The following is a 27,540-nucleotide window of genomic DNA, read 5'->3' as shown; positions in this document are numbered from 1 at the left end:
AGCTTCATTCCAGAGCCCAGGACACTAAGAAACCCCCACGTCTTCTCCAAAGAGATTCAAAAGTTGAGAACCTTGAACCCAGCCTGGATATGATCCAAGGAACCATGCCCAAACAGATGGTTTCCCAAGAACCACTGTCTCCATTAAAGAAAAACCTCTTTCCTTCCCGAGGAATCCTTTACCAACTGATTTCTAGTTTCAGAAAACTGCTGAGAACTTCGTGTTTGAACTTTAAAAGACACGAACAAAAATGCATGACGGGTTGGGGGGAGGGGGCGGGGCACAAGTAATTTGGTAAGATGTTTTTAAATGTTTGTCAGCCCACCCATAATCCTAATATTGTGATTCCATCAAGCCCTTGGGACTGGGAAAAGGCCAGGGGTAAAAATATTGCTGGAAATACAAAGGGAAATGGATGAAGGGTAGAAGAGATTAATAAATGTAATGTTTAAAATAGAAAAACAAGGGATTGGAAGCAAGAGCACTGGTAGAGCATGCGTATAGAGCATGCGTGCAGAGCATGCGTGCACTTAGTGTGGACGAGGCTCTGCATTGAATTTGCACCATCCAAAAAAAAAAAAAATGAAACAAACTAAAACAGAAAAAATAAAATTGTATCAGCTAAGACCCTAAGATGAACAGCTACCTAAGATGAGTAACACATCAACTGAGACCACGAGAATCAATTGCAAATATAGTATAAAAGTTACTTTCACAAAAAAGTCTAATAATATACATCCAAAGAAGCAATAACGTACGACAGATATACATGAGAGATCTGATCATCACTTAACTGAATGAAAGCTTTAAAAAGGAATTACAAACATAAAACCAAGAAAAATTAAATTAGATGGGTAATTTATGCACAAAGAAAATACAGAATGTTAGCTCTCACTTTTTAAAAGAAAAATGAGTAATCACACTTGGGATTTGAAGGACACTGAGAAATCAAGCTGGATCTATGCTGGAAGTTCTAGCCTCCCCACTGGCTAGCCTTCACAGAGAGTACTTTGCAAACTGTGGGAGGAGAAAAGTCACCACCAGTCTAACTGGCTGTGGACCCCATAAGCTGCAGCTTCCTGTCTGGCAAGATATGCCCACTGATCTAAGAATGGCATGGCTCTTATGGAGGTAACCAGCTGCTCTCTGGTTAGATCGGAGGCTTCCACCACAGGAGGAAATGCATGCTTGGTTCCATAAGCCTATCCTCCAAGGCTAGAGTAGTCATAGGCCCTAAGGGGAAACTTGCTACTCTTGTTTTGTAAATGGGCATGATGTCAAACTGCCTTCTAAATATTTATGTTTATACCCAACGATGAATGCTGCTCTCAGCCTTCATCAGAGAAGCCTCCTTTTGCAGCGGGTGGCAACACAGAATGCTCGTACAAGCGTAAAGAAGAGATGACTATGGAGTGCTTGGCCCTAAACGGGACATTCATAGCACCCACTCCCAGACTCAGAGAATGCTGCAGAAGAAGAGATGGAAAGAATGTTAAGACCCTAATGCCACGAAACAGCATCTTCCGCACATGACACAGCCACTGTATTCATGTACTCATAGCAGCTGTGGTCTTCTAAGATCGGGTGGTTACAATTGCACAGTGCACTGGGGAGGAGCCCCTGAGGCCCGCTCCTCACTGAAGAAGAACCATGGGCAATGACTGGGTCCCAGAGGAAGCGGTTGTCCTTTTCTTCAATGGTATGGCCACTGATAAATTACCCGTGTTCTACTAGTAAGTAACGACCCACTCATGCTTTTATGCAAGCAACCATGATTAAACATAATGGGTCATGCACACAAAAAGTCACCAAAGTTGGAAGAGGATTTGGGGGAAGAAAAGGGATTTCAATGGCAAAAAAGAGGGGGATGAAGGACAGTAATGGGAAATGAAAACAACCACAATTCAGTAAATATGAGTATGAAGTTGTCTAATAAATCGTCACATTACAAGTTGAAAAGAGGCAAATGAGAAGTCTGGAGAGTGCTCACAGTAGCTAGTTTTAGCAAAGTGATCATCAATTGAGTAAGATTCATGGGAGTCATGATAATTACAGTGCTTTCAACTAAAATAAATTAAGTACACATTTAAGTAACCTTAAATTAACCATATATATATATGTATGTACATATATATGGTAATAGTAATTATTATAGTGTTTTCAACTAAAGTAAATTAAGTTCAAATTTAAGTAACCTTCTAAGTCTCTATAGCTATTAAAAGGCAAAAAATTAAATGCTCTTGGAAATCCCATGAACTACGAGAAGTCTCCAGAACCCAAGCTTGCCAGACATATTGAGAGTCCCGAGCTTGGTCATATTATTGATCTGGTATTTATTCCAGATTTTTTTTTCTATTTTTTCCATTCCATTATTTCCCCCTTGGGCAAAACATTAAGACTGAGGACTGTTTGTCCTGGCAACATTGTTTTGACTACTCTGAGCGAGAGAGAAAGGTCATGTAAGTTCCCAATAGCAAGAGCACAAACAGAAGAGCCGGGCAGTCTCGTGTCCTGGAACTGTAAATGCTGAAGTTTGTCCTAGCAGTGGCTGGAGATTTCCACTCTGGTGGAAGCCCAGTATTATTACACAGTTGGAAGAGAGAGCAAGCATTCCCCCAGGCAAGGAGCACTTAAACACCGGGGTCTTCACCACCCCACCTCAATCTCAGTGCTCCCCTTTACCCTGCAAAAAATAAGTGCATTAGCTATATCTCTTAATCTAGCATAAAAATTAACTGCAAGGCCAACATGCTTCTGTTCACCCCTCCCTAACACTTGTACCTCTAGGCAGTAGCCCTGCAGGGGCTCCATGCTCCTATTGGTCAAAGACCAGGAGTCTCCATACACCAGATCCTTCCCATGCTGCGGTTAGCGTACTTAACCCTCCCACCAAACCTCTCAAGGGGGAAGAAAACTGAGACTTGAGTATCAGGATATAGGGTCGGGGGTGGGGGGCAGCTAAAATTCCCATTTATGTCTTTCTGATTCCAGATTCAGTTGTTTTTATTTTTTTTTTCTACTACACTTCCTGGTTTTCCTGGGAGTATTCCTCAGAGAGAGTCAAATGAAAACCTAGCAGAAAAGAAGCTGCAAAATTAGATGTTCCCATTTCCCCAATACAAGGAGTAAGAGATCCCTGGCCTGCTTTCCTCAGCAAGAGTCGACAAGTCTAAACCGGTCTCTAAGTTATTTATAGGGGAAATGAGGCGCATAGACCATAGTGCCAAGCTGGATTTGATCTGAAAGAATGTTCAATGCCACGAACACATGCATGTTTCTTACACACCCCACCTCAGACTGGGTCTGGTGTTGTCTGAGCTTCCTCCATTCCTGCTAAGAACATCAGCTTGTCTGGATCTCCTTCTAAGTGTCAATATCCTGGTGGATCTCTCCATAAATGAGCTAATGAAATCTAGAAGGGCTCTAAAGCCAGCAGGTGGGTGGAACAAGCAGAGGCTGGGGAACAGAAGTAGCCATCTGGAGAGAGAAGGCTATTCTCCAGTCAGGTCAAGGGTGTGTCCTAATCCTTTCAGAAGAACTGCACCAGGAAAGATAAAGATTGTCAACATGTGGCCAACAACTTCACCCTTCAGGAAGCAGCAGGACACTTCAACACCAACCACTGCAGGAAGAGCCATCTTTTTAACAAACGGTGTCGAGAAAGCAGCAAAACCCCATGCAAAACAAGGGCCAGACCCTTAGCTCACATTGTATGCAAAAATTAGCTCAAAAATGTACCAGGCACCTGAAACATAGGAATTAAACATGTAAGAAGAACATATCATATAGGAAGAAAATGCAGGGGAAAGCTTTATCACTTCCAATTCATCTGTGATTCCCTAACCCCAGAGAACACAAACAATGGGGGGAAAGTACATAATTTAGAACTCACCAAAATATAAATGCATTTATGCAAAGGACACTACTGATGAAGTGAATAAGCAAGTCAGAGAGTGAGATAAAGCACCCCCAAGTCATACAGCCAATAAGGAGTAAACATCTCAGACTCCTCCAACTCAATAACAAGGAATAAACAGCGCCACTCTGAAAACTGGCAAGCCTTGAGTAGCTTGAGTCGCCATTTTCTCCAAGAAATATACACAAGTGGCCAAGAAAGACATGGAGAGCTGAAACCCCAGGAAATGACAATCAAGGACACGAGTCACCCTTTCACACGCATTAGAACAGCACTGTGAAAAATAAAAAGCGACCAGCATTGGCAAGAATGGAGCTATCATCAGGACCCCTGTGGGGATGGAAGTCAATGTGCTGCTGTGGGAAACAGATTGGTAGTTCCTGAAAAAAAAAAAAAATTAAGAACAGATATAAATTGCCAGGTGATCCAGAAACATGAACAAAAGCTTCATGATGGCGTTACTGAAGATAGGCACAAAGCAGAACACGCCTGAGTGTTCACGGCAGGACAAATGGACAGACAGTAAGATGCTTGCACCATAAAACAGCAACGATCAGCCTTGAAAAGGGAGGGAATTCAGACATGGGCTGTAATGCTTGCATGGAGCATCTAGAGATGCAGATCTATAGAGATGGGGGGGGGTGTAGAATCGTGGCTATCAGGGGCTGGGGGTGAGGAGTGGATAGACAGCTGCAGTTTAATGAGGACAAGCTCCCATCTGGGAAGAAGAGGAAGTTCTGGAGGTGGACGATGTTGATGGTGGTGCAACAATATGGAAGTACTTAACTTGCTTGAGCTGTACACTTAAAGATAGGTGACATGGTAGGGTTTATGTTACACGTATGTTACAACAACTTTTTCCAAAAGCAATAGGGACATACAATAGGGGATATTGGTCCAGATTCATGGTGTATCCCCTCCTCCTGCCCCAGAAGAACTTCCTATGCATACTGATTTTCCTCATCTACATAATAATCAATTGGACTCATCTACTTCTAAGACTCCATCCTGTTTTAAAATCCTCCTTGGGACGTCCCATCTATGTCCCGTTTCTCTATCAGGTGGAGTCACCAGTGAAGAGCACAAAGTAGGTCTCCATCTTTCTGGGGCTCATGTTCTGATGGTAGATAAATATCATGTACCTGTGCACAGAACAGATGTGTCTGGTGGAAAAAACTTCATAATAATAATAATAATAACGTGAGGGTAAGGAGAGAGGACCAAATGTTGTGTCAGCTAACATGACTGGGGAGTTCTCTCCAGAGAGGTGACATCTGAGCAGAGATCAAATACACCACAGGGGGGAGGGAGGGGGAGGGGGGGAGGAAGGGAGGGAGGGAACTATCATAATGTCCTGGCTTGCTCTCTATCACTGATAAACATCATGACTAAAAAGCAAGTTGGAGAGGAAAGGGTCTATTTCAGCTCACAGCTTATACAGTCCATCATGAAGGGAAGTCAAGGCAGGAACTGAAGCAGAGGCCATGGAGGAACACTGCATGGCTTTCTCAGACTACTTTCTTACACAATCCAGAACCTTCAAACCAGGAAAGGCATTGTCCACAGTGAGGGTGGTGGTTTGAAAAAGAATGGCCCCCAGAGGCTCATGTATTTGAATACTTGGTTGTTAGGGAGTGGTGTTATTTTGAGAGAGATTAAGAGACATGACCTCACTGGAGTAGGTACAGCCTCGTTGGAGGAAGCATGTCACTGGAGGGTGGACTTTGGGGTTTCAAAAGCCTAAGCCAGTCCCAGGGTCTCTTCCTGCTGCCTGTGGATCCAGATGTAAAACTCTCAGCTACTTCTCCAGCACCACATCTGCCTATATGCCATGATGCTTTCCACCGTGGTGATAATGGACTAGAACCTCTGAAGCTATAAGTAAGCCCCAATTAAATGCTTTCTTTTATAAAAGTTGCCATGGTCATGTTGTCTCTTCATAGCAATAGAACATTGACTAAGACAGTGGGCCGGGCCCTTCTTTATAAATCATTAATCAAAAGGTGTCCCACGTTAACTGCCTATAAGTCAGTCTGATGGAGACAATTCCTCAATGGAGTTTCCTTTCTCTATGAAGCTAGCTTATGTCAAGTTGACAAAATAAACAAATAAATCCTAACCAGCACAGGAATTCTGCAGGGACATCAAGGAGAACATCGTGTGAACTGCCATCTGTATGCTGCTGAAAACCTTGGACTCCAATGTCCGGAGCCACACTGCCGCAGTCCCAGAGTGTCTTACCTGAATGTGCAAATGTAGGTACCAGAATCCTGCTGCACTGCTGGCACAACCCAGAGGGTGGCATCCTTAATCCACAACCTTGGCTCATCTCCTGGGACCAGCTGAGAGGAGTTCATTTTACGCCAGGTCAGAAGGGTGTGGGAGCTGGCAGAGGCATCTGAATGAGGCCATATCAGGGGGCACCTCAGAGCCACAGGCTCGCCTTCCAGCCTGAATTCCGATTTGAAATCCCTGCCACGAAATCGGCAGTTGTCTCCAGGCACTGATGGTCAGAGATAGTAGGCTTTAGGTCCCAAACCTGCTCCCATCACCAAACCTCGAGTCCCCAAACTGAGGGAGGTCCCCACGGAAGGATACGCAATCTGATCTAAGTAAGATTCTGTGTGTTCCCAACAAAATGACCTGCACCCAGGGTCTCATGAGCAGTACCACCTGTTTCTATGCTTTAGCCTCCCCAAATGATAACCTGGGGACCATCAATTTCAATTTTCATCCTGAGGAGGCAGCTAAATTGGATTTACAATATGATTTTTTTTAAAACGGGGGACTAGAGTGCCATTCTTCAGCATCTACATCAGAAGGCTCACAACCATCTGTAACTCTAGTTACAGGAGATCTGACACTCTCTTCTGGCCTTCTAGGGCACCTGCACACATGGGTGCACACACACACACACACACACACACACACACACACATACAAATAAAAACAAAATTTTAAATCTTCTTTTAAATATTTAAATACATGGTCATATTTTTTCATTTGTTGATATTAAAAGTTGAACTATATTAATACAGATAAAACAGATTGGTTGTGATCAAAAGAAACTATTTTACGCTAAGCCTCCACCTTTGGTACCCACTAGCCATTTGTCTCTGACCCCAGTCCCTGGAAGATAAATTCTTAGTAACCCTAACTCCATGAATCCCACCCAGAAATATACACCCATGACCATGACTTTTATGATATGACTGACTGCCTTTTTTGTTTTTTGTTGTTGTTGTTGTTTTGGTTTTTTGTTTGTTTGTTTGTTTTTGCTTCTGCAACCTTCTTATGCAGACATTCAAGGACTATTTTGCGGTCACCTTGATTACCTAACCTTGGTGGAACAGAACACTTTCTGCTTGCCTGTGCAGATACTTAAGGTCTTCTTGTAGTTTTCACCTTTTAAAACTCTTCCCTTACCCTCCTTGGAGCAGCAGGCTCAAGCTTGGCTCAGAGATTCCTGTCCTGCTAACAGCTTCAATAGACTTAACTAATTCCAAACTGGATTAAATTTGTGGTCTTTTTCTAGGGGTCTCAAACTCCATAACAAATGTATCTTTGAATAAGGGCAGATCGATCAGCCATGTTCTAAATATTTATAGTTTGCTGTCTGAACAAAACCCCATTGGAGAATCCCATTGGAGCAGAACCCCATTGGAGAACTGTGTTCCCCAGACCTTTTCCAGCTGAAGTGGTTTTATCTTACCTGTGTGCTTCTCTGATGTAATGGGGGATCCAGAAACCCCTTCTGTGTGCACCACTGATGAAGTGGTGAGAGCAGAGACCCCAGCCACCAACACACACAAGATGAACATTGTCTGCACCAACTTCCCGGGGGTACGGGGCTTTCGGAGCCTACAAGAGGAGAAAGAGGCATTGGTAGGAGTGTGAGTTTCCATGAGAAGATGGCCCTGGGGCAGGGGGTGGGAAGCGGGGGACAGAACAGGGTCTTGAAACTGCACCTGACAATGGGAACATTTGGTCTAGAGATTTTCAAATAAGAAAATTCAGACCATTTGTATCTGTCTCCCTGTGGCTGGATTTCTGAACATGCCTAACATTAAAACCCCAGGCACCTCCCACAGACCTACCTGGAATGGAAATTTCAGGTCCCAAGGGCCTGTCTCTCCAGAAATGCACGGCAGCAGCTCCAGCCCTGGGTCACTGTTTGCACCCTTTCCTCCTCCGGGTGTGTACCCACACACCACTCTGCGTGAGGTCCCTCCTCACCCCCAGCATGAACCTTGCACCCCTTTCTGACCCCAGTCCACCCTCCACCTCCTCCTCTCTGGCTCCGTGGTCTTCTGCAACAATTCCCCATTGAACACACAAACACAAAGGCTCTATGTAGATGAGGACTCCCTTCATTTTAGTCGCCACCCTACTGTACCCCAACTCGCTTGCTGAAATTGTGAACAATTCAACAAATCACTAGAAGCCAAATGTTTTCCTTGTCATGGAGCTTTTCCTGGTTCCATGTGGGCAGATTTAACAGGTCATAGATGGAAAACCAGTAACAGGAATGCCTCTCATTATTACCCCTCCACTCAGCCCTTCCTGTTACCTGTTCACCCTGCCAGTGGCAGGACCACAACTCACAGGAAGAAGCTACTATGCCTCCTCAGTGTGCGTTCTTCTGCTCCGTTCAAGGTAGAAAGCAAGCAAGCAACTCCGTCTGAGTGAGGCCGTGGTAGGGGTTATGCTCGGGTAGGCATACGAGAGCAGAACACAGGCTAGAGTCCCTGGATCACTCTGAAGGGGCAGGGGGGAAGCCTGTACCAACAGAGACACTTGCCTTGGACACCCGGGACTGCTCAGAACTGAAGTCCCTCGGTGAGGGAGAGGGCTTAAATAGTGTGATCCTTAAATAGCAGAGCCTGGTTCTTGTTAAAGACAGAAAGCAAGATTGAGAAATCAGCACTTTCTTCAGTCTCTCTCATCCCACCCTCCACCCTCAAGATTATTATCTACTGAGATTTTTAAAGGCTCCCAGCTGACATTATCTGTTTCTGGCCACTCAAAGACCAGAGGCATAGAAATCTCTCCTTGACTGTTCTGGTGACTTGTGGTCCTGATGCCTCTCCTGAGGGGTTGGTTAGAAACCTATAGTTTGCCATGCCTGGGGAACACAGTACTGTCCCCTGGATCCTAACAACCACTCTTATCTCTGTTTGCAGCCTGCTCCCCTTTCTTAGAATAATTTTCCTAGCGGTTTGGTCAAAGCATTGCCAAAAAAGATGGCAGCTGTCTCCAACCCTGAGGAAGCGCGGTAGCTTCCTGTGGGTCCTCATCACACTGTGAGAAGGCGCGCACGATTGTGGCTCTGAAGAGATTCCAATTTTGGATAAATATTGGGTCCCAGGGACCCGAGATGGTGCTCCCCTTTATCTTCATGGACAAGGGTGGGGTCTACGGAGTCCATGTCCAGGAAATCCCACTGGCAATCCCAGAGCCAAGATGTATTTTCATAGACTGTCTATTAGGAGTGTCTATGAATTTAGAACTGGGATCATCAAAGCAAGCTGGCTGACAAAGACTTTTCCGGCTCTACAGAAACCTACTATCCATTCTCTCTAAAGAGAAATCGAAGCAGGTGTCCACCAGAAGGAAAGTAAAACTCCTTACCTTAGGCTGCCCACTTACACCCATCATCAGGCAGCTGATATTGGAATGAGGGCCAAGAAGTTGGGTTAGGATAGAACAGGAAACTCTATATACACTAAAACTGCTTCCCTGTTTGCCCGTCAAGGGTTACGCAAGTCAAGGCTCTGCTGGCGTGATAGTGACTCTGTGGGGAAGGTGGTAGAGCCTCTTCAGTCCAGGTGGTGACATTCCCCCTTAGGGGACCAGACCTGAGCTTGGGCTCAGTGTGGGATGCCACTCAGCTTGCCCTCTCTGGGGCGACCAGAGAGAGCAGACTCCCTTCCTTTAACAGTAGCACCCTGGTTCTGACCTGGTGTCCCTGTTCCTATTGGAGCTGGCTGTAGATCTCCAGGGACCGTGTGGGGTTGCCCTGAGGTAGCAGTCAAGCCAGGGAAGCCAGAGCTTCACAGGTTTCTCTGATCTCCTAGTCCTCTCACACCTTCCACCGACTCTGTGGTTAGAAGCCGTAAAGGCCTCTACCAGAGCTGACAAAGGGTCAGCGTCTGCCTCAAGCTGTGTAGCTTCCTGTAAGAACCTGGGGCAGCCTGTGTCATAAGATGGGCAGCTGCTGAAGCCCCTCTTTCCACTGAGCTTCGGACAGTGTTGGCTTGTTTTCAGGAGTGCCCGGATACAGGTTCAAGAAAACCTAACCTGATCGTAGTGGAACAGGCTTGACCCTAAAGCCCTTCAGTCTTTCAGAAACACGGGTCACGTGATGTTCTATTCTCTGCCTAGCTCCAAGGTGGAGTTCTCCAGGTCTCAGAGGGGACCCACATAGGGAACTACATCTGCTCTGGGTCGCTGAACACTAATTATGTGGCCACGTGTTGGTTGCTGGTCCATAGTGCGGTAGTAACACACCTCCAAGGCAAGACAAAAGTCAAACTCTCTGAGAAGTTACCAAGCTTGTCTTAACACTGGGTCATATCCATTGCTGAAAGGGAGCCCTGTACCTTGAGCATTCCTCTGTCTCGATTTGTCATTTCCAAAGATGGAGACTGATTATCTTGCCTGGGGTAGAGTATTAGCTGGTTTCCTGACCTCAGTCTCATTAGAGATGGGGTAAAGGGGGTAGGTGGTCAAAGAGGAAGAAACACCTCAAAACTTGAAAGCTGGAATGGGAAAATTCAGTACATCACTCTTACTTTGATATGTCAGTGTGACTGCATATTGTACTTGGAAGCAGGGCCAAGCATTTTTACTAAGACGGTCCTGCTAAAGTACATGGACACAGTGAGTAGAGGTGACAGCCCTTTACCCCTTAGCCCTTTGTGTCTTCAGAGGCATCTAAGCAGGACTTGCCATGCATTAACTGACTTGCTTAGCACATGTTAAGTGAGGAGACTATTGTGCCCCAGATTCTGATTCACAGGTGTCTTCTCAGGAAGTCCCCACTCGGATTCATGTTTCTCAGCATTGCTGTGTCCTAGAATCACCTGGAAGCTTTCAAAAAGTACCTAACACCCTGAGAATTTGCAGCTGAAGGGAGTTCCCCAAATCAGTAATCATTCTCCCCCCACCCACCCACCCCAGATGACTCCAACCTGCAGTCAGCAAGCAGCTAGATCCATGTGCCCTCTCAGAGATATGCTTAAAGATGTGCGACTGGAATTCCTTTCTAGACAGTTTTGCTTTTTCTAAATTCCAACAGAAAAGGGGGTTTGAAAAAAAATTACACATCTCTGCTGCATTCCCAAATACAGCCTTCCGTATGGGAGGAGGAGGAAGAGGGAACAGACTGTGGTGAGGTACCAGATTGGGGGGTGAGTCCGCTTGTCTGAGTTAGGGAGTTGTAGACCTAGGGGGCTTGGAGACTTGTACCCATACAGACCCATGACAGAATAGAGTCCTAATGGCATTTCATAAAGGCCTGTACTCAGGGCTTTTCTTCCCACCTTCCCTCTCTTTCACAGAATGGTATTGTATCTGAAATGCCTATTTGCTAAGACCACTTTTTAAAGTAAGAAAACATGGTTGGGAAACTTGGCCTTTCTTATTCTTTCTCAGCATCTCTGCTATACATGCACAGACATCGTTCTTGTTATTCCCTAAGCCAGACATTATAGCAACTACACATCTAACATGTGCTTTGTGTTTGACGTCATAAGTGACATAGATATGATTCAAAGTATACAGGAGGATTATATAACTCATAAACAGGTATTGTACCATCTTTTATAGGGGTCTTGAGAATCCTCAGTCTTCAGTGTCTAGAAGATCCTTAAGTCAATGACCCATAAACACCGAGGAACAAATGAATTCCCTAAAGAATAACTTTTCTTTTACACAATTCTGACCTGCACTTAGAGATTCTACACACTGGGTCTGAAGTATTGGGGGAGAGGGCAAGAGTATCTTGAATGAATGAGTATACAAAAAGTGAATATCATATACAAGTTCATGAAGCATTCCTCCCCTAAGAACGGTCCACCATTTGCTCATCTAATCTCCCTATGGCCCTTCTCACACTATACCACACAACTGTTGGTTCTACCAGCTAACCATTGCCATAGCAAGGCAGCTTAGCAGATTATCCCCAATGCTGGTGACAGAAAGTGATCATTTGCTCTGACTCACAAGTCTTTATGTCATAGAGATGCTGACTAGCCAAGCCCAGGCAGGGCTGACAATGATGCCAAGACACAGGCGGAGTCCCAATCGGCTCCATGTTGCTCTCGGCATCTTTGAAGCAGTAAACACCCATTCTCAGGAATGGCCGAGCAATGCAGGCAGAAGCCAGCAATGCTGTGCTTGGAACCGGCCCCTTCTCACTGGCCCACATTCCACTGGCCTCAGCAGGTCACGGACTCCAGGAAAGAGTTACACACCAGCAGGGGTAATTATGGGAACATCCATGTCCTCTGTTGCGCTTGCTCTTTGCCTGGTTCTCCATGGGTGGTGGCAACAACTTTCAGGTCAGAAGCTGTGTTGTGTTTACAAGCCTCTTGGCCTCACAGTGTCCAGCCATGGAAAGGACCAGGGAATATTTATGACTGAAATCCTACCTGGGGTGTAGCCTGAAAATGTGGGCCAATGTAATTGAAATGTGTAGTCTTCCTGGGGAGGTCCCTTAAAATAATATTTATGAATCTTACAGCCCCACTATTAGGCATCTATTCAAAGGAAATGAAATCAATATGTCAAAGAGACACTCGTGTTTATTCACAATAAGCAAGATTTGGAGTCAACTCAATGTCCGAACAAAGAAAGAATGCCTGGCATATATTTATATAATGGAATACTGTTTGGTTATTTTTTTTAAGTATACATTCTTCTATTTGCATCAACATAGGTAGAAGGGATATCATGTCAAGCAAAAGAAGTCCGACATAGACACTTACGATAAAATCTCCCTTGTATGTGGAATCTGAAAGTGTTGATCATATAGAAGTTATAGGTAGAATAGTGGTCTCTAGAGATGGGGATAGGGACAGAAAAGATGTGAAATAGTTGGTCAACAGGTACTAAGTTAGAAGCAGACAGGAAGACTAAATGCTACTACTCTAATTACGCAATCAGATGACTATGGTCAATGAAGATTTATTGTGCGTTCCAAAGTAACCAGGAGGTTTTCAGATGAGAGCTATACTATGTGATCAATATGCTAATTGCATAGAATTGTTCATTATATTATATATATATACAAATATCTATGTGTATATATATATATGTATATATATATATATATATATATATGCCACACCATGTATCCCATAAACATGTACCATTATCAGTTAGAAAAAAAGAACATCCCTAACAAAGCCTCCACTAATCATTCTTCCCTTTGTCCTCAGCGTTCACACCCACTGGTAGCTACAGTATATATATATATCCACCATCTTGGACCACAAGTTGAAAGGATTCATGGAAAGTACTGGATCAATGAGAAGAGGGTTGACTCCTAGACCACCTTCTTTTATGTGCTTAAGCTTTCTATAATGTGTAGGCAAACCTGATAAATAACCTGTCTGGAGTTTATTAAATTATTTTTTAAAAATACCCAGGGAGCCGGGCGGTGGTGGCGCATGCCTTTAATCCCAGCACTCGGGAGGCAGAGCCAGGCGGATCTCTGTGAGTTCGAGGCCAGCCTGGTCTCCAAAGCAAGATCCAGGAAAAGGCGCAAAGCTACACAGAGAAACCCTGTCTCGAAAAACCAAAAAAAAATACCCAGGGAAAGGAGCCCTGAAAGGTAGCCTGAGGGATGCTGTTTCCACAGTCCTCCTTCTGACACCAACTTGTTCCAGATCAGACGTTTTCTGATGGTAGCATTCTGCAAAGGGACTTTTTTCATCCCAGGAGTTGCCTCTGCTGGGATGAAAGCAGTCCCCACCCCAGGGCTCACACTGTTCTGAGTCAGGCTTTCCTTGGGTTTTTAGAGAGGTCTATAACATGAATAAAATTGCTCTGAGACCCAAAAGTCGGGTCGTATTGACTCGTGCGTGGTCTGTAGCTGATGTATCGTAGAACCATGAAGCTGTGAAGTCAGGGAAGTGTGGTTTAGGTGGGAAATGTCCCAGGTTTGTGTGTCTGAACACTGAGTCTTCAGCTAGCGACACTGTGTTGGAAGGCTGTGGAATCTCCAGGAGGTGGGTGCTTGCTGGAGGAAGCAGGTCACAGGGGCAGATCTTGAGGTTTTTACGGCCTGGCCTCACTTCCTATGCACGCTTTGCTTCCTGACTGCAGATGCAATGTGACCAGCTTGCCTCTTAGCATCCTAGCTGCCAAGTCTTCTCTATCGTGATAGACTAGATCCCCTAGAACTGGAAGTCAAAAATAATTGGCTTTAAATTGTTCTTAGGTTTGGTTTGGTTTTGTTCCAATAGCAAGAAAAGTAACTAATACAAGAATTCTACCCCAGTACCTTCCTTGGACAGGAAACCAAACAGAATTTGGAGTTGACTGTTCTCTCCAGGTTGTCCATCTGGTCAAGCAAGAAGATAACTGTTTCCAGAAGGAAAGGAAATCCTCCAGTGCTGTCCTTCTTGAGCTCTGCTAGCCCCTGTCCATGCCCCGGGCCGCCCCGAGCCAAGGGGTTATCTTGACTTCTCTCTCTCTCTCTGGACTTCAGCAAAACAACTGCTTCCCTGTGACTTCCCCCAGGAAGTGGCTTCTGACAAGCAAACCACAGGCCCATAGAAGTGACAGTTTTCAATAATCAAAACCTCATAAAAGGCTGGAACGAAAATTGTTGTAGTGTGGGAAAGAGCAAGTCCTTGGCAGGCCCCGAGAGGCGAAGAAATCATTTGCTGAGGCTCCCATCCAAACACACCCCATGCCCTACTTTCTCTAAACACAAATCACAGGCAACTTGATTTTTCTCCTGGAGTCTGAGTTGACCTTGTTACCAGGAGGAAATTTCAAGGGTGCCTCATTCCAAGCATCTCAGTTATAATTTGATCTCTATCTTTTTTTTTTCTAGATAAATAATCATGTTTCACACCTCCCATTCCATTTAAGAAAATGGGGATGTGAACATGAGGAGCATGTGTGGAGAGGAGGCAAAAAGAGAAAGAATACAGTAAAGCAGAAGGCTCAAATGGCCCGTCCCTGAGCAGACAGGCATCGTCCTCCCTCGGTACTCACCCAGGCCTGGGAGACTGCTCTTGTGCCTTTGACCAGCTGTTTTTGTTCCCTGACCTCTGTGTGTGGACACTGCAAACAGCCGAAGAGCATGTAGGTGATTACATCACCTTTCAGTCTAACTTTCACAAGGCACAGACTGGAAATGAAAATTGGTGTGGGGCACTTAAGAGTATATCTCACCTAGGCTCACTGTTTCTCTCTCTCTCTCTCTCTCTCTCTCTCTCTCTCTCTCTCTCTCTCTCTCTCTCTCTCTCTCTCTTCTTTCCCCTCTCCCTCTTTCTCTCTCTCTATCCCTCTATGTATACAATAAACTTCCATATACAGAAAAATACACTTAAAAATTACAGGTATCATCAAACTTCTAAATACTTCAGAACATATAAGAATAAATACATTTGAACAGACTGAGAAGAAATAAGTAAAAAGAACTGATGGCCGGAAAGTCATTAGGTCTAGGGAAGGACCTATGGTCATTATTTGGCTACACAGACATGGCATCAAACTGGCAGCTCTCGGCCCCCATCACAGAAGATTCTTCTCACAGTGGGTGGCAGTTGCTATGGAGATAGCTCACCAAAGTGCACGATGGGGTGTTCATTTCCAAATGGGGCAGCCATATCAAGCCACTCCTCAAACGGCTCAGAGAACTTCTTGAAAGAGAAGAAGGAAAGATCGTAAGAGCCCGAGGTCAGGGAAGACTGCGGCTGAACTGCGTCTTCTGGGTGTGACAGGAACTTTGCACCCATGAACTCACTAGCCTCTGGGGTTGCCTGCAAAAGACTGGCAGCTGTCAAGCCAGTCAACATTGCAACGTGGATGAAGGAGGGATTCATGAAGCCCCGCTACCAGCTGATGAGCAACTGGCAGGTAACGGCTGCTGAGAGAAGGAGGGTCAGCTTTCTTTAGAGATGCAGCCCCTGGTAGATTTCTCACGCTCCAGAGGCTGGCTCTACACCATATGCATCCAGGATGCACTAATTGAAAGAAAGAAAGAGGGAAAGAGAGAAAGAGGGAAAGAAAGAAAGAAAGAAAGAAAGAAAGAAAGAAAGGAAGGAAGGAAGGAAGGAAGGAAGGAAGGAAGGAAGGAAGGAAGGAAGGAAGGAAGGAAGGAAGAAAGAAAGAAAGAAAGAAAGAAAGAAAGAAAGAAAGAAAGAAAGAAAGAAAGAAAGAAAGAAAGAAAGAAAGAAGGCTTGGACCTGGGAGAGAGATGTAGAGATGGTCTGAGTGGAACCGTAGGTGAGTATACACACAAAATTCTTTTTTAAAATCCATTAAAATGCTTTTTTTTTTTAAAAAAAATCCTCCTATACAGTATTTGAATGTGCCAGGACTGAATTAATCTGGGAGGTTAAGCTTTTGTTTGTCATTATCCTGATTTTGATGCCCAGAGGTTTTGGGCAACTGTCCCACCTCTGAGTCAGACAGAACAGTCACCAAAAGAACAGAACAAGGTGGCAGTGTTGAATATTAATCAAGTTGATTAGCTATTGGCTCAAGCACCCATCACTTAGTAACATCCAGGGTGGTAAACAAAATCCTAAAAGCCCACACATGTCTCCCGCGCATCATCTAAATCCTTCTACAATTGGTAAGAGAATAAATGTTCACATCAAAAGTACCTCAGGAGGAACTGTCAGAACGTGAAGAAGTGAAGGTTTGGGAGCATCCTTGGTATCAGTCAGGATAAATATGTGACAGGATAGCAGCAGCTTTTATTGGCAAGTGTGCTGGCTGGAAGTAGAGCCCTTGATGAGCTGTTCACAAATTATTGCTGCTCCATAGAAAAGAGAAATTTTATCCCCAGTACAAAGGGAATTCTGCCTTCAAGCAGCATGATGGTGCTGTTTCTGATTGCATGATCATGTCAGAATGAACACCGACCACTCCTTAACCAGCGTCCCTCTACCACTGTGACCTGGAGAAGCCTAGGGAGAAGGTGACACTTCCTAGAAAACTCCTTCCATTGAGATCACCTGTAGATGATCACGAGCTTATCCCCTTAAAATACAGGCATTTTCCATCTCCAGACAAATCTATAGTCTGAAACTTTTCTGTCAGTTCAGAGCCCAAATTTGCCTTCGTCTAAATGGCATTCATTGGTCAGATTTTGCTATCTAGAACTGTTGGAGTAGTTCATGGAAAGCTTGTTCACCTTGGTCATCCTGGACCTCAGTGAGACTCTTTAGAATACACAGTGAAGCCAGGTGTGGTGGTGTGTGCCTTTAATCCCAGGACTAGGGAGGCAGATCTAGGTAGGTGGATCTCTGTGAGTTCCAGGACAGCCTGGTCTACAGAGGGAGTTCCAGGACAGCCAGAACTACATAGTGAGACTCTGTCTAAAAAAGGAAAGAAAGAAAGAAAGAAAGAAAGAAAGAAAGAAGGAAGGAAGGAAGGAAGGAAGGAAGGAAGGAAGGAAGGAAGGAAGGAAGGAAGGGAAAAAGAAAACACAATGAAAAGCATATGGGGACAGAAAATGGGAACACAAAGCTTGCCAGAGGCATGGCCAAGGGCCAGAAACATCACATGTGGGTGCTTCATTCTCCTCATCTGTAAAAGGGACCCAAGCTGGTGGAAATTTGAGGATGACGGACATGTCACATGAAAAACTCAAGACAATGGTGGAAAAGAGAACACGCTCAACACACGGTAGAGCTCACTGGCATTTTACAAAAGCTGGTGCTTGACGGGGGCTAGGGACATGGCAAGGACACGCAGTTGGCAGACATGAGTGAGAGCTCACAGAGTCCACCCTCTGCATTCTGCCTGGTTCCTGCTTTGGTTCCACTCCATAGCCAGGAACTTTCCAGCATCAGAGTCAAGAACTGAGCTAATACCAGTTACCATGCTAGAAATGCATATAGCATGGCCTAATGGGATCAGTAAGACCAAATGCATACATCCAAATTATAGAGTATGTTTAACATAAAAATATGATCTTAAGTACACAGAGAAAAATGCGTATGGATTTATCAAGCTGGTTGGGAATGCTAAGCTTTCTGGTACCTTCTTTCAGAGTGACCCCTTAGTGATGGAGTCCTAAAGCACAGGTATTTGAGATCGGAACTGGTCTCTGTCTTCATATTGCCATCACCAGCTATGTAGTCTTGGGCAACCACAAAGTCAATTACACAACCCCGGCCAGAGTTTCCTCATCTCTAAAATACACAGGCTGTGCTAATGGGGCCTCACTCCAGTTTTAAATCCCGAGGATCCAAAGTTAATCTGAATCTGAGCACAGGCCTCAGTCAGGCTTACAACTTCCATTTCTAAAGACGAAAGTCAAGGGGCTCCATCAGAAAAAGTATACCAAGTCAGCTGATCTACAGTAGGCCATTTAGGCAGCAAAGAACAGAACCAATGCTCAGGACTCCGGGGGTCTCCAGGCATTGGGGTTCTGCCTCTGTTGGACCACTTCTAGGCAATTGTAACTAGTGACCAGGTGTTCTGCTGGCATCGGGGATTGAAGTCTGGCTCCTAGCACACCCAACACCCCCCAGATGAAACGTGTGCTTCCAATCCCTCTACCATAAATATAGGGGACAACAAAAACACTCAAATTACCAGTTACCCAGAAAACGTATCCATCTAAAATACAACAGACAGAACGAACAAGGACCGAAAGATTGGAATAGTTAAAAGAGCCATAGGCTCTCAGCACAAGAGTCCATGTATTTACTCACAGCGGCAGCTTAGAAGCCCCCCTCCGGTATTCTTTCTCTCTATATGTGACCTTCCAGATGTCCATGAGCACGTCTGCCATCCCTTGTAAGTCTTCTGTAGTGCTACCATCAGCCTGCCATCAAGAGGTGGAGTCCAGCTCACCTCCCTTGAATGTGGACGGGCTAGTAACTCACGTGTGGCCAAAAGAATGCAGCAGAAGTGAGTTCACTGCCTGTGAATTCTGCAGCTAGGTGAGAGAGCTGAGCAGTTTCCACCTAGTTTCCTTGCAGAAAACCAGCCACCTTGGAAGCAGCCTGACCATCCCCAGGGAGGCCCTGTATAAGGGATATTGACTGAACTGTCAGCAACCTCTAGAATCTCCTCAGAGGTACAACCCATGTGAGGTAATCTTACACTCTACAAACATGCCCACTCATTCACTGATAACCATTATTGGGACTCAGATGAAATACACAGCACAGAAGAATTGTCTTTCTCAAGTGTGTGGCCTATCATGGAGTAAAGGGTGAATGTTCACTCAAAGCAAGGGTTTGTTAGTGTTATAGAACACACACTGAACATGTCTGCGCTCCTGGAGGGTGAGGGAGGAGTTGATTAGTGGTAGAAAATGAGATGGTTGATAGAAGAATACACACACACACACACACACACACACACACACACACACACACACATATATTCTGCAAACAATAGCAGATGGCTGCCCGGTAACAAAGGGGACAAGAGGGCTGGAGAAATGGCTTAGAGGTTAAGAGCACCGACTGCTCTTCCAGAGGTCCTGAGTTCAATTCCCAGCAACCACATGGTGGCTCATCTGTAATAAGGTCTGGTGCCCTCTTCTGGTCATACATGCTGTATATATAATAAATAAATAAATCTTAAAAAAAAATTATTAAAAAAAAAAAAAAAGGGGGACAAGAAAAGGTTGTTGAAAAAACAAAAACAAGGCCGGGTGGTGGTGGTGGTGGCGGCGGCGGCGGCGGCGGCGGCGCGGCGGCGGCACACGCCTTTAATCCCAGCACTCGGGGAGGCAGAGGCAGGCAGATCTCTATCTCCAAAGTGAGTTAGTTCCAGGAAAGGCACAAAACTACACAGAGAAACCCTGTCTCGAGAAAAAAACAAAAACAAAAAAAACAAAACCACAAAGCAAATGACCATCTGGGGCCTGGAAGAGCAGACACAGCATTGCCCTCCATGTTACTGGGTCCCAACAAGAACCTGAGGGTGTGAGAGCATAAAGTAGCTAAGGTTTTCAGTGATGGCCTTGGATCCCAGAGAACAGTTCAACTCTGGTTCAAGCCCTTTTCTGTGAGATGGAGCAGGGCATATTTTTAGTGAAGACAGTGTGACTTTCAGAGCTATTCCTGATGTTTCTCCAAGACGGCCCCAGGAGTAGAAACACAACACACTGCTCAGAAAGGAGGGAGAGATGTAGATAAGACATGGAGGAGACTCCTTCCCAGTAGAAAGACAAACAGAAGAGAAAGGTCTTTTGGGGTCCAAGGAAAATGGGAAAGGGAGGTACCAGATGAAAGAGATAGATAGGCCTAATGTGTGTTTGAAACCCGAAAGCCAAGGAGAAAAGAATTTTGATTTTTTTTTTTTCTTAAAGAAGCCAAAAGCAGAAGACATCTTGCTCACTACAAATGGGTCTGTCTAGGAACCCCACCTGGGTCTGGCTAGGTGCTCTTAGTAGGGTGGGAACAGCAGAGAGAAAAGGCAATAACGATGGGATACATCTGCAGAAGGGATGCTAAGCTGCTCCAAGACTGCCTGCTGCTTATCTCACTCCCCGGGTCGGCGGACAGTGTTCAGACCTTCCCCTGCACTTCCAGTGAAGAAGCAAGGGCTGGGCAGGGCTGGGGCTGCCGTGGTGAAAGGGATGGACCTGGATGAGGGTGTTGTTGGGAAGCAACAGAGCGGTCCAAGAAGGAACCAGAGCAGATCCACTTTGCCAAGGTTCTGAACTCTACTCTCTGGTGCTCCAGCTTCCCCGATGCTCCCAGGCATCACCATGGTTAAGCAACAGATGTGGCGGTATCCATTCAGATTGTTTGGGGTGGGTCCCCACCAGTTACTAATTACTCTGACTATCACCTGGACATTCTGAACCAGAGGAAAGAAAAACAGAGTTGTGGCCAAATGCAAAGGACTGGTAGAGTCAGTGAGGAGTACAGAGGACAAATTGGCCAGGACATTGGCTGTCACATGCCTTAGGCATTAGACTATGGGCTTTGCCAGCCAGGGATCCCAGCAGTATGGACTTTGTGACCAAGCAGATACAAGCAGAGCTATGAGGAAGCCAGTGAGTACCCCCAGGCCAGCAGGTGGACATGAAGCACACTTCCCCCTACCATTCTTTGGGAATGCATCTTTGAAGAAGGCTAGAAGGGACCAGATGAGAAACTATAATGAGCAGCTACTCAAAGGAATCTGATGAGCCCAAGAGGAATGAATGCAAGGCATCTGAGACAGAGATACATAATAACAGGCTGAATTTCCCTCCCCTGTGGGAAGGGATCTCAGAAAGCAAACCAGATTCTTCTCACAACAGCAAATAAAGGGACATGGAAGCGCAATTATTTCTGTGAGTGTAATGTTTTTCTATAATGCAGAAATACTTTCTTCTAGAACCATCACAATGTCAGGACAGGTAGGACTTTTCTTCTTACGCTTTGAAAGAATATTTTCCATTCTCCAGAAATTGTGCCCAACCTAGAATGGCCAATAGTCTAAGAGTAACCAAAGACAACATCTAAAATGTCCTTTCCTCTGAGGGCACTAAAGAAAGAAGCTAGCCTGAGCCCTGTGTGATGAATGTTTATGAGGAAAAAAAAAAATTAAGGTCAACAGTGAGCACACATGCATGCCACCCACCCACCCCTGGAATCCACGTATGCACACCACCCACGCACACACATGCACACACGGAATCTAAGAACTTTTCATCTACACTGTGTGGGGAAATCCCTTGCTGTAAGAAAATGCAGTCTTAGACTAGAAGTCATCCCAGACCCACTGTGTTTTCCATGGGCCTGAACACTCTTGGTTCTGCTCAAGGGCTGTGTTCCCTTCCCACACTGAACCCTCTGGCTTCTCTCGGCTGGGACACAACACCACCAGCATGTTCCTGGTGGTAAGAACATCCCTAGGAAGCTTGCAGTCTAGAATCCAATCCAGGACTTCCCTCCCAGCAACTCCCAGCTAACATAACTGAGCAACGGGACATGGTAGATATGCTATACCCAGGTTCACTAATGGCTGGCACTTACTTACTTTGGTATAATTCCTTTTCTCTGCATCCTTGAAGTTAGGCCTGGTACATCACTGGTAAGAACACTTGGATTTCCAGGCCTACCCAGTTCACAGCTAGTGCCCTCTACTCTCTGGCCATGAGCTCTTGTGAACAGCTCCCTGCAGGACGCAGCTGGCCACCCTGACAAGAGATGCCTAAAATCCAGCTGCTGATCCACACATCTGTTCCTACTTTGTATGTTTTAGGAGGTATGAGTCTCTACTCATAGACACAAGGATTTACGTTTCTAGGAAGTTCCCAAATGATGCTGAAGCCTCTAGTCCAGGGACTACACATTGAAAACCACTTCCGTAGGACATAAGAGGAAGTTTCATGTCCCGTATATCCTGTAGCAAGCCTGTGGGGTATTACATACACACACACACACACACACACAGAGAGAGAGAGAGAGAGAGAGAGAGAGAGAGAGAGAGAGAGAGAGAGAAAGAGAGAGAGAGAGAGAGAGAGAGAGAGAGGAGGCAGAGAGACACAGAAAGAGACAGACAGACAGAAAGATAGAAAGAGATAGAGACACCAAGACAGAGAGAAGGAGACTCAGAGACTCAGAGAGAGGACAAATGTCTAAACAATAATAATCCAGCAGATGTTCTCTGCAAATACTGATTTGAAAATGACCTGGGGAGGCCTGGAGCAGCTGTGAGGAGTCATCAGTGTCTGGTACAGTTGATGGAAGATGAAACAGCAGGAGCAAAGACTGACTGATACTGCGCCAAGCTATCGGGCGTTGTAGGTACCACTGCATTGTACTTTGGATTAGTCCATACAGGAGGCAAAGAGAAAAACCAGGACGCAGTTTTGTTTTCTATTTCTGTGAAACCAATGGCCACGCCCTCGGCCACGCCCTTAGCCCCACCTGCTGTAGGTCTAAAGCTCAGCTTCGATGGTTTCTCTGCTCAAAGTCCTTCATGATTAAAGCCGAGGGTCAGCTGGGCTATGTTCCTGTTTTGAGCCTGTGGTCCTCTTCCAAGTCTGCGTGATGGTTACGAGTGGAATACTGAGCCCCTCCTTTCTAGCAGCTGAAGGCCGGGAACCAGTAACCACCCAGTCTCTAGCCTTATGTGTCTCATCAAGGTCAACAGCCCACTCACGCTGATGCAGCTCTCTCTGACCTCCAGACCCACTTACAAAGAGTGAGGCTCTTCCATGGGACCCACCAATCTGCTCTTCCTTTTGCTTAGCTGATTAAGAGTCCAAACTGCACCCACAAAAGTCCTTCAGCCTTACTATATAAGGTGATGCAAGCCATGGCTGTGAGCATCCATCTGTTTATACATCCCAGCTTCACTCAATGAGAGGGGATTATACAGGGCATGAATCAGTGGGCCCCATTCTACAGTTCTGCCTATTACACATGTGTAAAACATCCCTATGAGTATTACCTCTCGAACATTCAAGACCCACCCAATGCTTTACATTTACTCCTTCCTCACGCTCAAGTAAGGTCTCTTCCAAATTCTTTAAAGCTCGGTTACTCAGAGTGTGTGGTCCAGCCATGCCAGCAACACGTGTGAGGAATGCAGATGCTCAGGCCCTGCAACGGCTCCCACGAATAAAGATCACCCACGTGATTACAAGACTCCCAGGGGAAACAGTGATCTCACGAGGTCCTTGTCCCTAAATAACTCCCTCCTAGGCTCACTGATGCTCATGAACCTTGTCTTATCTCCTAAGAAAATAGTCCTCAGACTGGACTTCCAATACAAGCAGTTCTAGTCTGTGATGCAAGTCCCTGAGCCCCGCCCCACACCTACTGAATCTGAATGTCCGTGGGGGCCAAGCAATCTGTGTCGTAGGCAGGTCTGATAGAGGCAAAGTTTGAGGACTTGCTGAGCATAGGTATTGCCACAGTGAAGCTCCATGAAAAAGCACCTGCATCAGTACCACTTGTAAGTACTTCAGCTCTGCGGACACCAGAGGCTGGCTGCTCTCCTGGAGTATGGGGGGGGGGGGCGCGGCGATGTGATCACAGCTCTAGGTGTCAAACAGTTGGATTTGGAGGATGATGATGGGGGAAGCAACAGGTCAACCTACAGCCCATGGGGGAGGGTCCATCCACAGAGCACTACCAGACCTACAGCTCCTGGGAAAAGCTAAGAAGCTAATAGAAGGAAAAGAATGCATTGAGACAGGCGAGGTTCAGAGGAGCCTCCGGGGAAGGCATTCTTCCGCACTTACGCCTGTAGGAACAAGACACTGATCCCAGAAAGCCAGCCTCCTGGAAAGGCAGAGTTAGAAGAGGGTGAGGCTGATGGGAGGTGATACGGAGTGCAGAGAGAAGAGGGCAACCTCTCACCTCAAGCAGAGCCCTGGATGGGACCAGGGAGGGCAGCTCAATCCTCTGCCTCTATTTACCCAGAGAGAAGTTCTGGCCAAGATCACCCTGTGTAATCTGAGGCTGAGGCCAGGGACTGATAAACTGGGGCTCAGAGTGGAGGGGGGGTAAGGGGGTGGAGGGAGAAGGGAGCTCCAAAAGGGAGTGGGAAGTCAAGAGAGGGGACTTTAAATAGCAAAAGAGGCGGGGAGACCATTTATCTAATACCCTCGTGTGCTAGGCAAATCCTACTGCCTGGAAGCTCTAGCTTCTGAAAGGCTTCAGGTCCATTAAAACTAACAAACAGACATTCCACACTAGAAAAGTCCCAGGAGCCTTCCAAAGAAGGGCTCTGCACTCTACCCCACATGTGCAGCCTCCCAAGGTGAGAGAGCCCAGCCCATTCACCTTCTCCAGGAGGACTCTAGGATTCTAGATGCTTATCTGCTGCCTGGAGTTGTAGACTCTCCTTAGACCCCACCCCCGCTATTATTTTAAACAGAGAAATCAAAGTGGGGAAGAAAAAAAAAAAACCAAACAACACTTAAAGTGATCTTCACACTTGTCCAGACACTCACTAGAGAGAAAGGTCACCCAGATAAAGTCAGGAGGAGCATAGAGAGTGGTCTGAGGTCCCATTTTAAGAAATGGAGCTGCTGTTCTGTTTTCTGGTCTCTCCCCGCCTCTCTGCAAGCTTACCTGGAGCTCTGCATTCTTGCACCTTGCTGCTTCTTGGCTGGGGAAGGCTGCCAGGCCAGACTTTCACCTTCAGCGATGTCTCCGCAGCCCCCACAGGGATTTATACGCTCCTGTCTGCTGGGATTTCCTCACTGGGCTGTGTCACTCGCTCTGAATGGGTGGCGGTGGACACACCTTTTCCCTCCTCACAGGGGAGCACTCAGGCTCGTGGCACTTTGTGCGTACATGCTTGCCAGATGGGGAAGTAGCCTTGGAAACTCTGAGTTTCCCTATTTTGTATGTGTGTGTATGTGACTGGCTAAAATGACGTACTTCTAGCTGAGAATACATTTCCAAGTGATTCTGGTTGTATATCCACAGTTTGTAAACAGTTTTGTGGATGGGATTTCACCCCATCAGCCGGATGCTGGTTAAAACCCAAACATGGTCCCATTACAGAGAAAAGGAAGTTTTTAATGAGTGGGAGAGAGGGTCCCCACTCCTACCTACAAGGAACTCTCTGGGATCTAAAGATGGTTAAGCTTCTGGAATTGTTTTAGGGGCTTCAATTTGTCTTTTTGTTTTGGGGATTTGGTTTTTACCTTCTATGATTTTTTCCCCCAAAGACAGGTGATGTAAAAGGTTGATTTTCTAATTCTTTTTTTTTTTTTTCTAGTTTGTGGAATGGCTCTAATAGTAGTTTCTGTTCTTAAAGAAACATCTCGGGCTGGAGAGATGGCTCAGAGGTTAAGAGCACTGACTGCTCTTCCAGAGGTCCTGAGTTCATGAGTTCAATTCCCAGCAACCACATGGTGGCTCACAACCATCTGTAATGAGATCTGGCGCCCTCTTCTGGCCTGCAGACATGCAGGCAGAACACTGTATACAAAAGAAAGAAACATCTCACTAACTCCCCCAAAGACCCGAATGATCCCATTGCCGGCTCTCTCTCATTCACAAGGCAGCTGGCTCCATACCGTGAGAGGGGCAGGGGGGCGTCCTACTGCAGCTGCAGGCCAACTTCACATCTGTCTCTCAGCACCACACCTCAAATCTATCCCCAACTCCTAGCAAGATCTCAAAGACATCATGGTCTACCACTGGGTCCTAGTTCGGGAGCCAAGTGGGAGAGAGCGGGGCCTTGGCCCTGGCCTTTCCGGAAGACAGGCACCAGGTCTTGACCCCTGCTAGTCTCCCAGCTCTCTGCAGTCCCAACAGCCCCTTAGCCCTGCTGTATAGATGCTGGACAATGTCATACAGCATTGAGGTAGGTGCATTGAGAGGCCCCCCATTGGAGGGTAGAAAATAAGGCTTTACAAAATGTACTTTAAAACCCAGCACTGCAAATAATAATCACAAACAATATCAATGATGGAAAAAAACAAAAACAACCCATGCTGTTGGCCCTGATGATATTTTCTACCTTGTTTATATCAGCTCATCATATCCCTACAGGTGAAAAATAGGTTCAAAAGCATTTAAAGAAAAGCGTTAAGACTTCCATACTCTCAACAAGAGTCTCAAGGCCAGGGCTGGAGGGATGGCTCAGCAGTAAAGAGTACATACAGTTCTTGTAGAAGTCCCAAGTTCAGTTCCCAATACCCGTGTCAAAGTGGCTCACAGCTGCCTGTAACTCCATCTCCAAGGGATCCAACTCCCTCTTCTTGCCATGGAGGACACTGCATTCCAATGTGCTTAACCCCACACAGATACACATACATGTAACTTCAAAAAAAATGAAATGAAATATTTTTTAAAGTCTCAAGGCCAAGTTAAAACTTACAGCCTTTGGACAGCAAAGAAAGCAATTCCTGGAATTCAAATTTCAGATTGAGTAACTAGTATCTAATAAAAACAAAATGTGAGAACTAGATGGGAACTTGGTGACAGTCAAGTTCATCTCTGGTTGAAAAAGAGCAAACTGAGATCCAGGCCTTTGTGGGGGCCATGTTTGACTTAACTATATTAATTTACTCACATACATAGTATCATACGAGGTGTCTTAGTTAGGGTTTCTATTGTTGCAATAAAACCCCATAACCAAAAGCAACTTGGAGGGGAAAGGGTTATTTCATCACATCATTCTCAGGTCGTCACAATCCATTACCAAGGGAAGTCAGGGCAGGAACCTAAAAGCAGGAACTGAAACAGGCCGGAGAGCTTGCTCCCCACGGCTTGCTCAGCCTGCTTTCTTATACTATCTAGTACCTCCCGCCCAGAGGTGGCACAGCCCACAATGGTCTGGGCCCGCCCACATCAATCACTCATCAAGAAAATACCCCCACAGTCTTGCCTACAGGCCAATCTTACAGAGTCAAGAGTCCCTCTTCCCTGATATATCTAGGTTTGTGTCAAGTTGACAAAAGCCAACACGCACACTGGATAATGGTCTTATGAAGCTATAAA

General features: G+C 45.8%; 1 protein-coding gene across 4 annotated transcripts in view; it reads right to left on the bottom strand.

The window, feature by feature from the left end:
- The window catches only part of Il1r2 (interleukin 1 receptor type 2), a 37,738-nt gene extending 12,365 nt beyond the window's left edge, over positions 1–25,373 (bottom strand). Inside the window, exons 1-3 of one of the 4 annotated variants that reach the window (XM_028865841.2) lie at positions 25,156–25,373; positions 7,629–7,777; positions 6,158–6,419 (exon numbers count right to left, since the gene is read on the bottom strand). In XM_028865841.2, coding sequence (XP_028721674.1) covers positions 6,158–6,419; positions 7,629–7,777; positions 25,156–25,169 — 425 coding nt within the window. In that variant the 5' untranslated portion in view covers positions 25,170–25,373. Of the gene's footprint in view, positions 1–6,157; positions 6,420–7,628; positions 7,778–15,148; positions 15,243–18,828; positions 18,934–25,155 lie in introns of those variants that run through there. The other 3 variants (XM_037199712.1, XM_037199710.1, XM_037199711.1) reach the window with 3 other exon arrangements.
- Positions 25,374–27,540: the final 2,167 nt, after the last annotated feature.

Source organism: Peromyscus leucopus, chromosome 16_21 (genome assembly GCF_004664715.2).
Source record: "Peromyscus leucopus breed LL Stock chromosome 16_21, UCI_PerLeu_2.1, whole genome shotgun sequence".
NCBI lineage: Eukaryota > Metazoa > Chordata > Mammalia > Rodentia > Cricetidae > Peromyscus > Peromyscus leucopus.
Note: the sequence above shows the minus strand (reverse complement) of the source record. Positions and strands in the feature narration are given on the sequence as shown.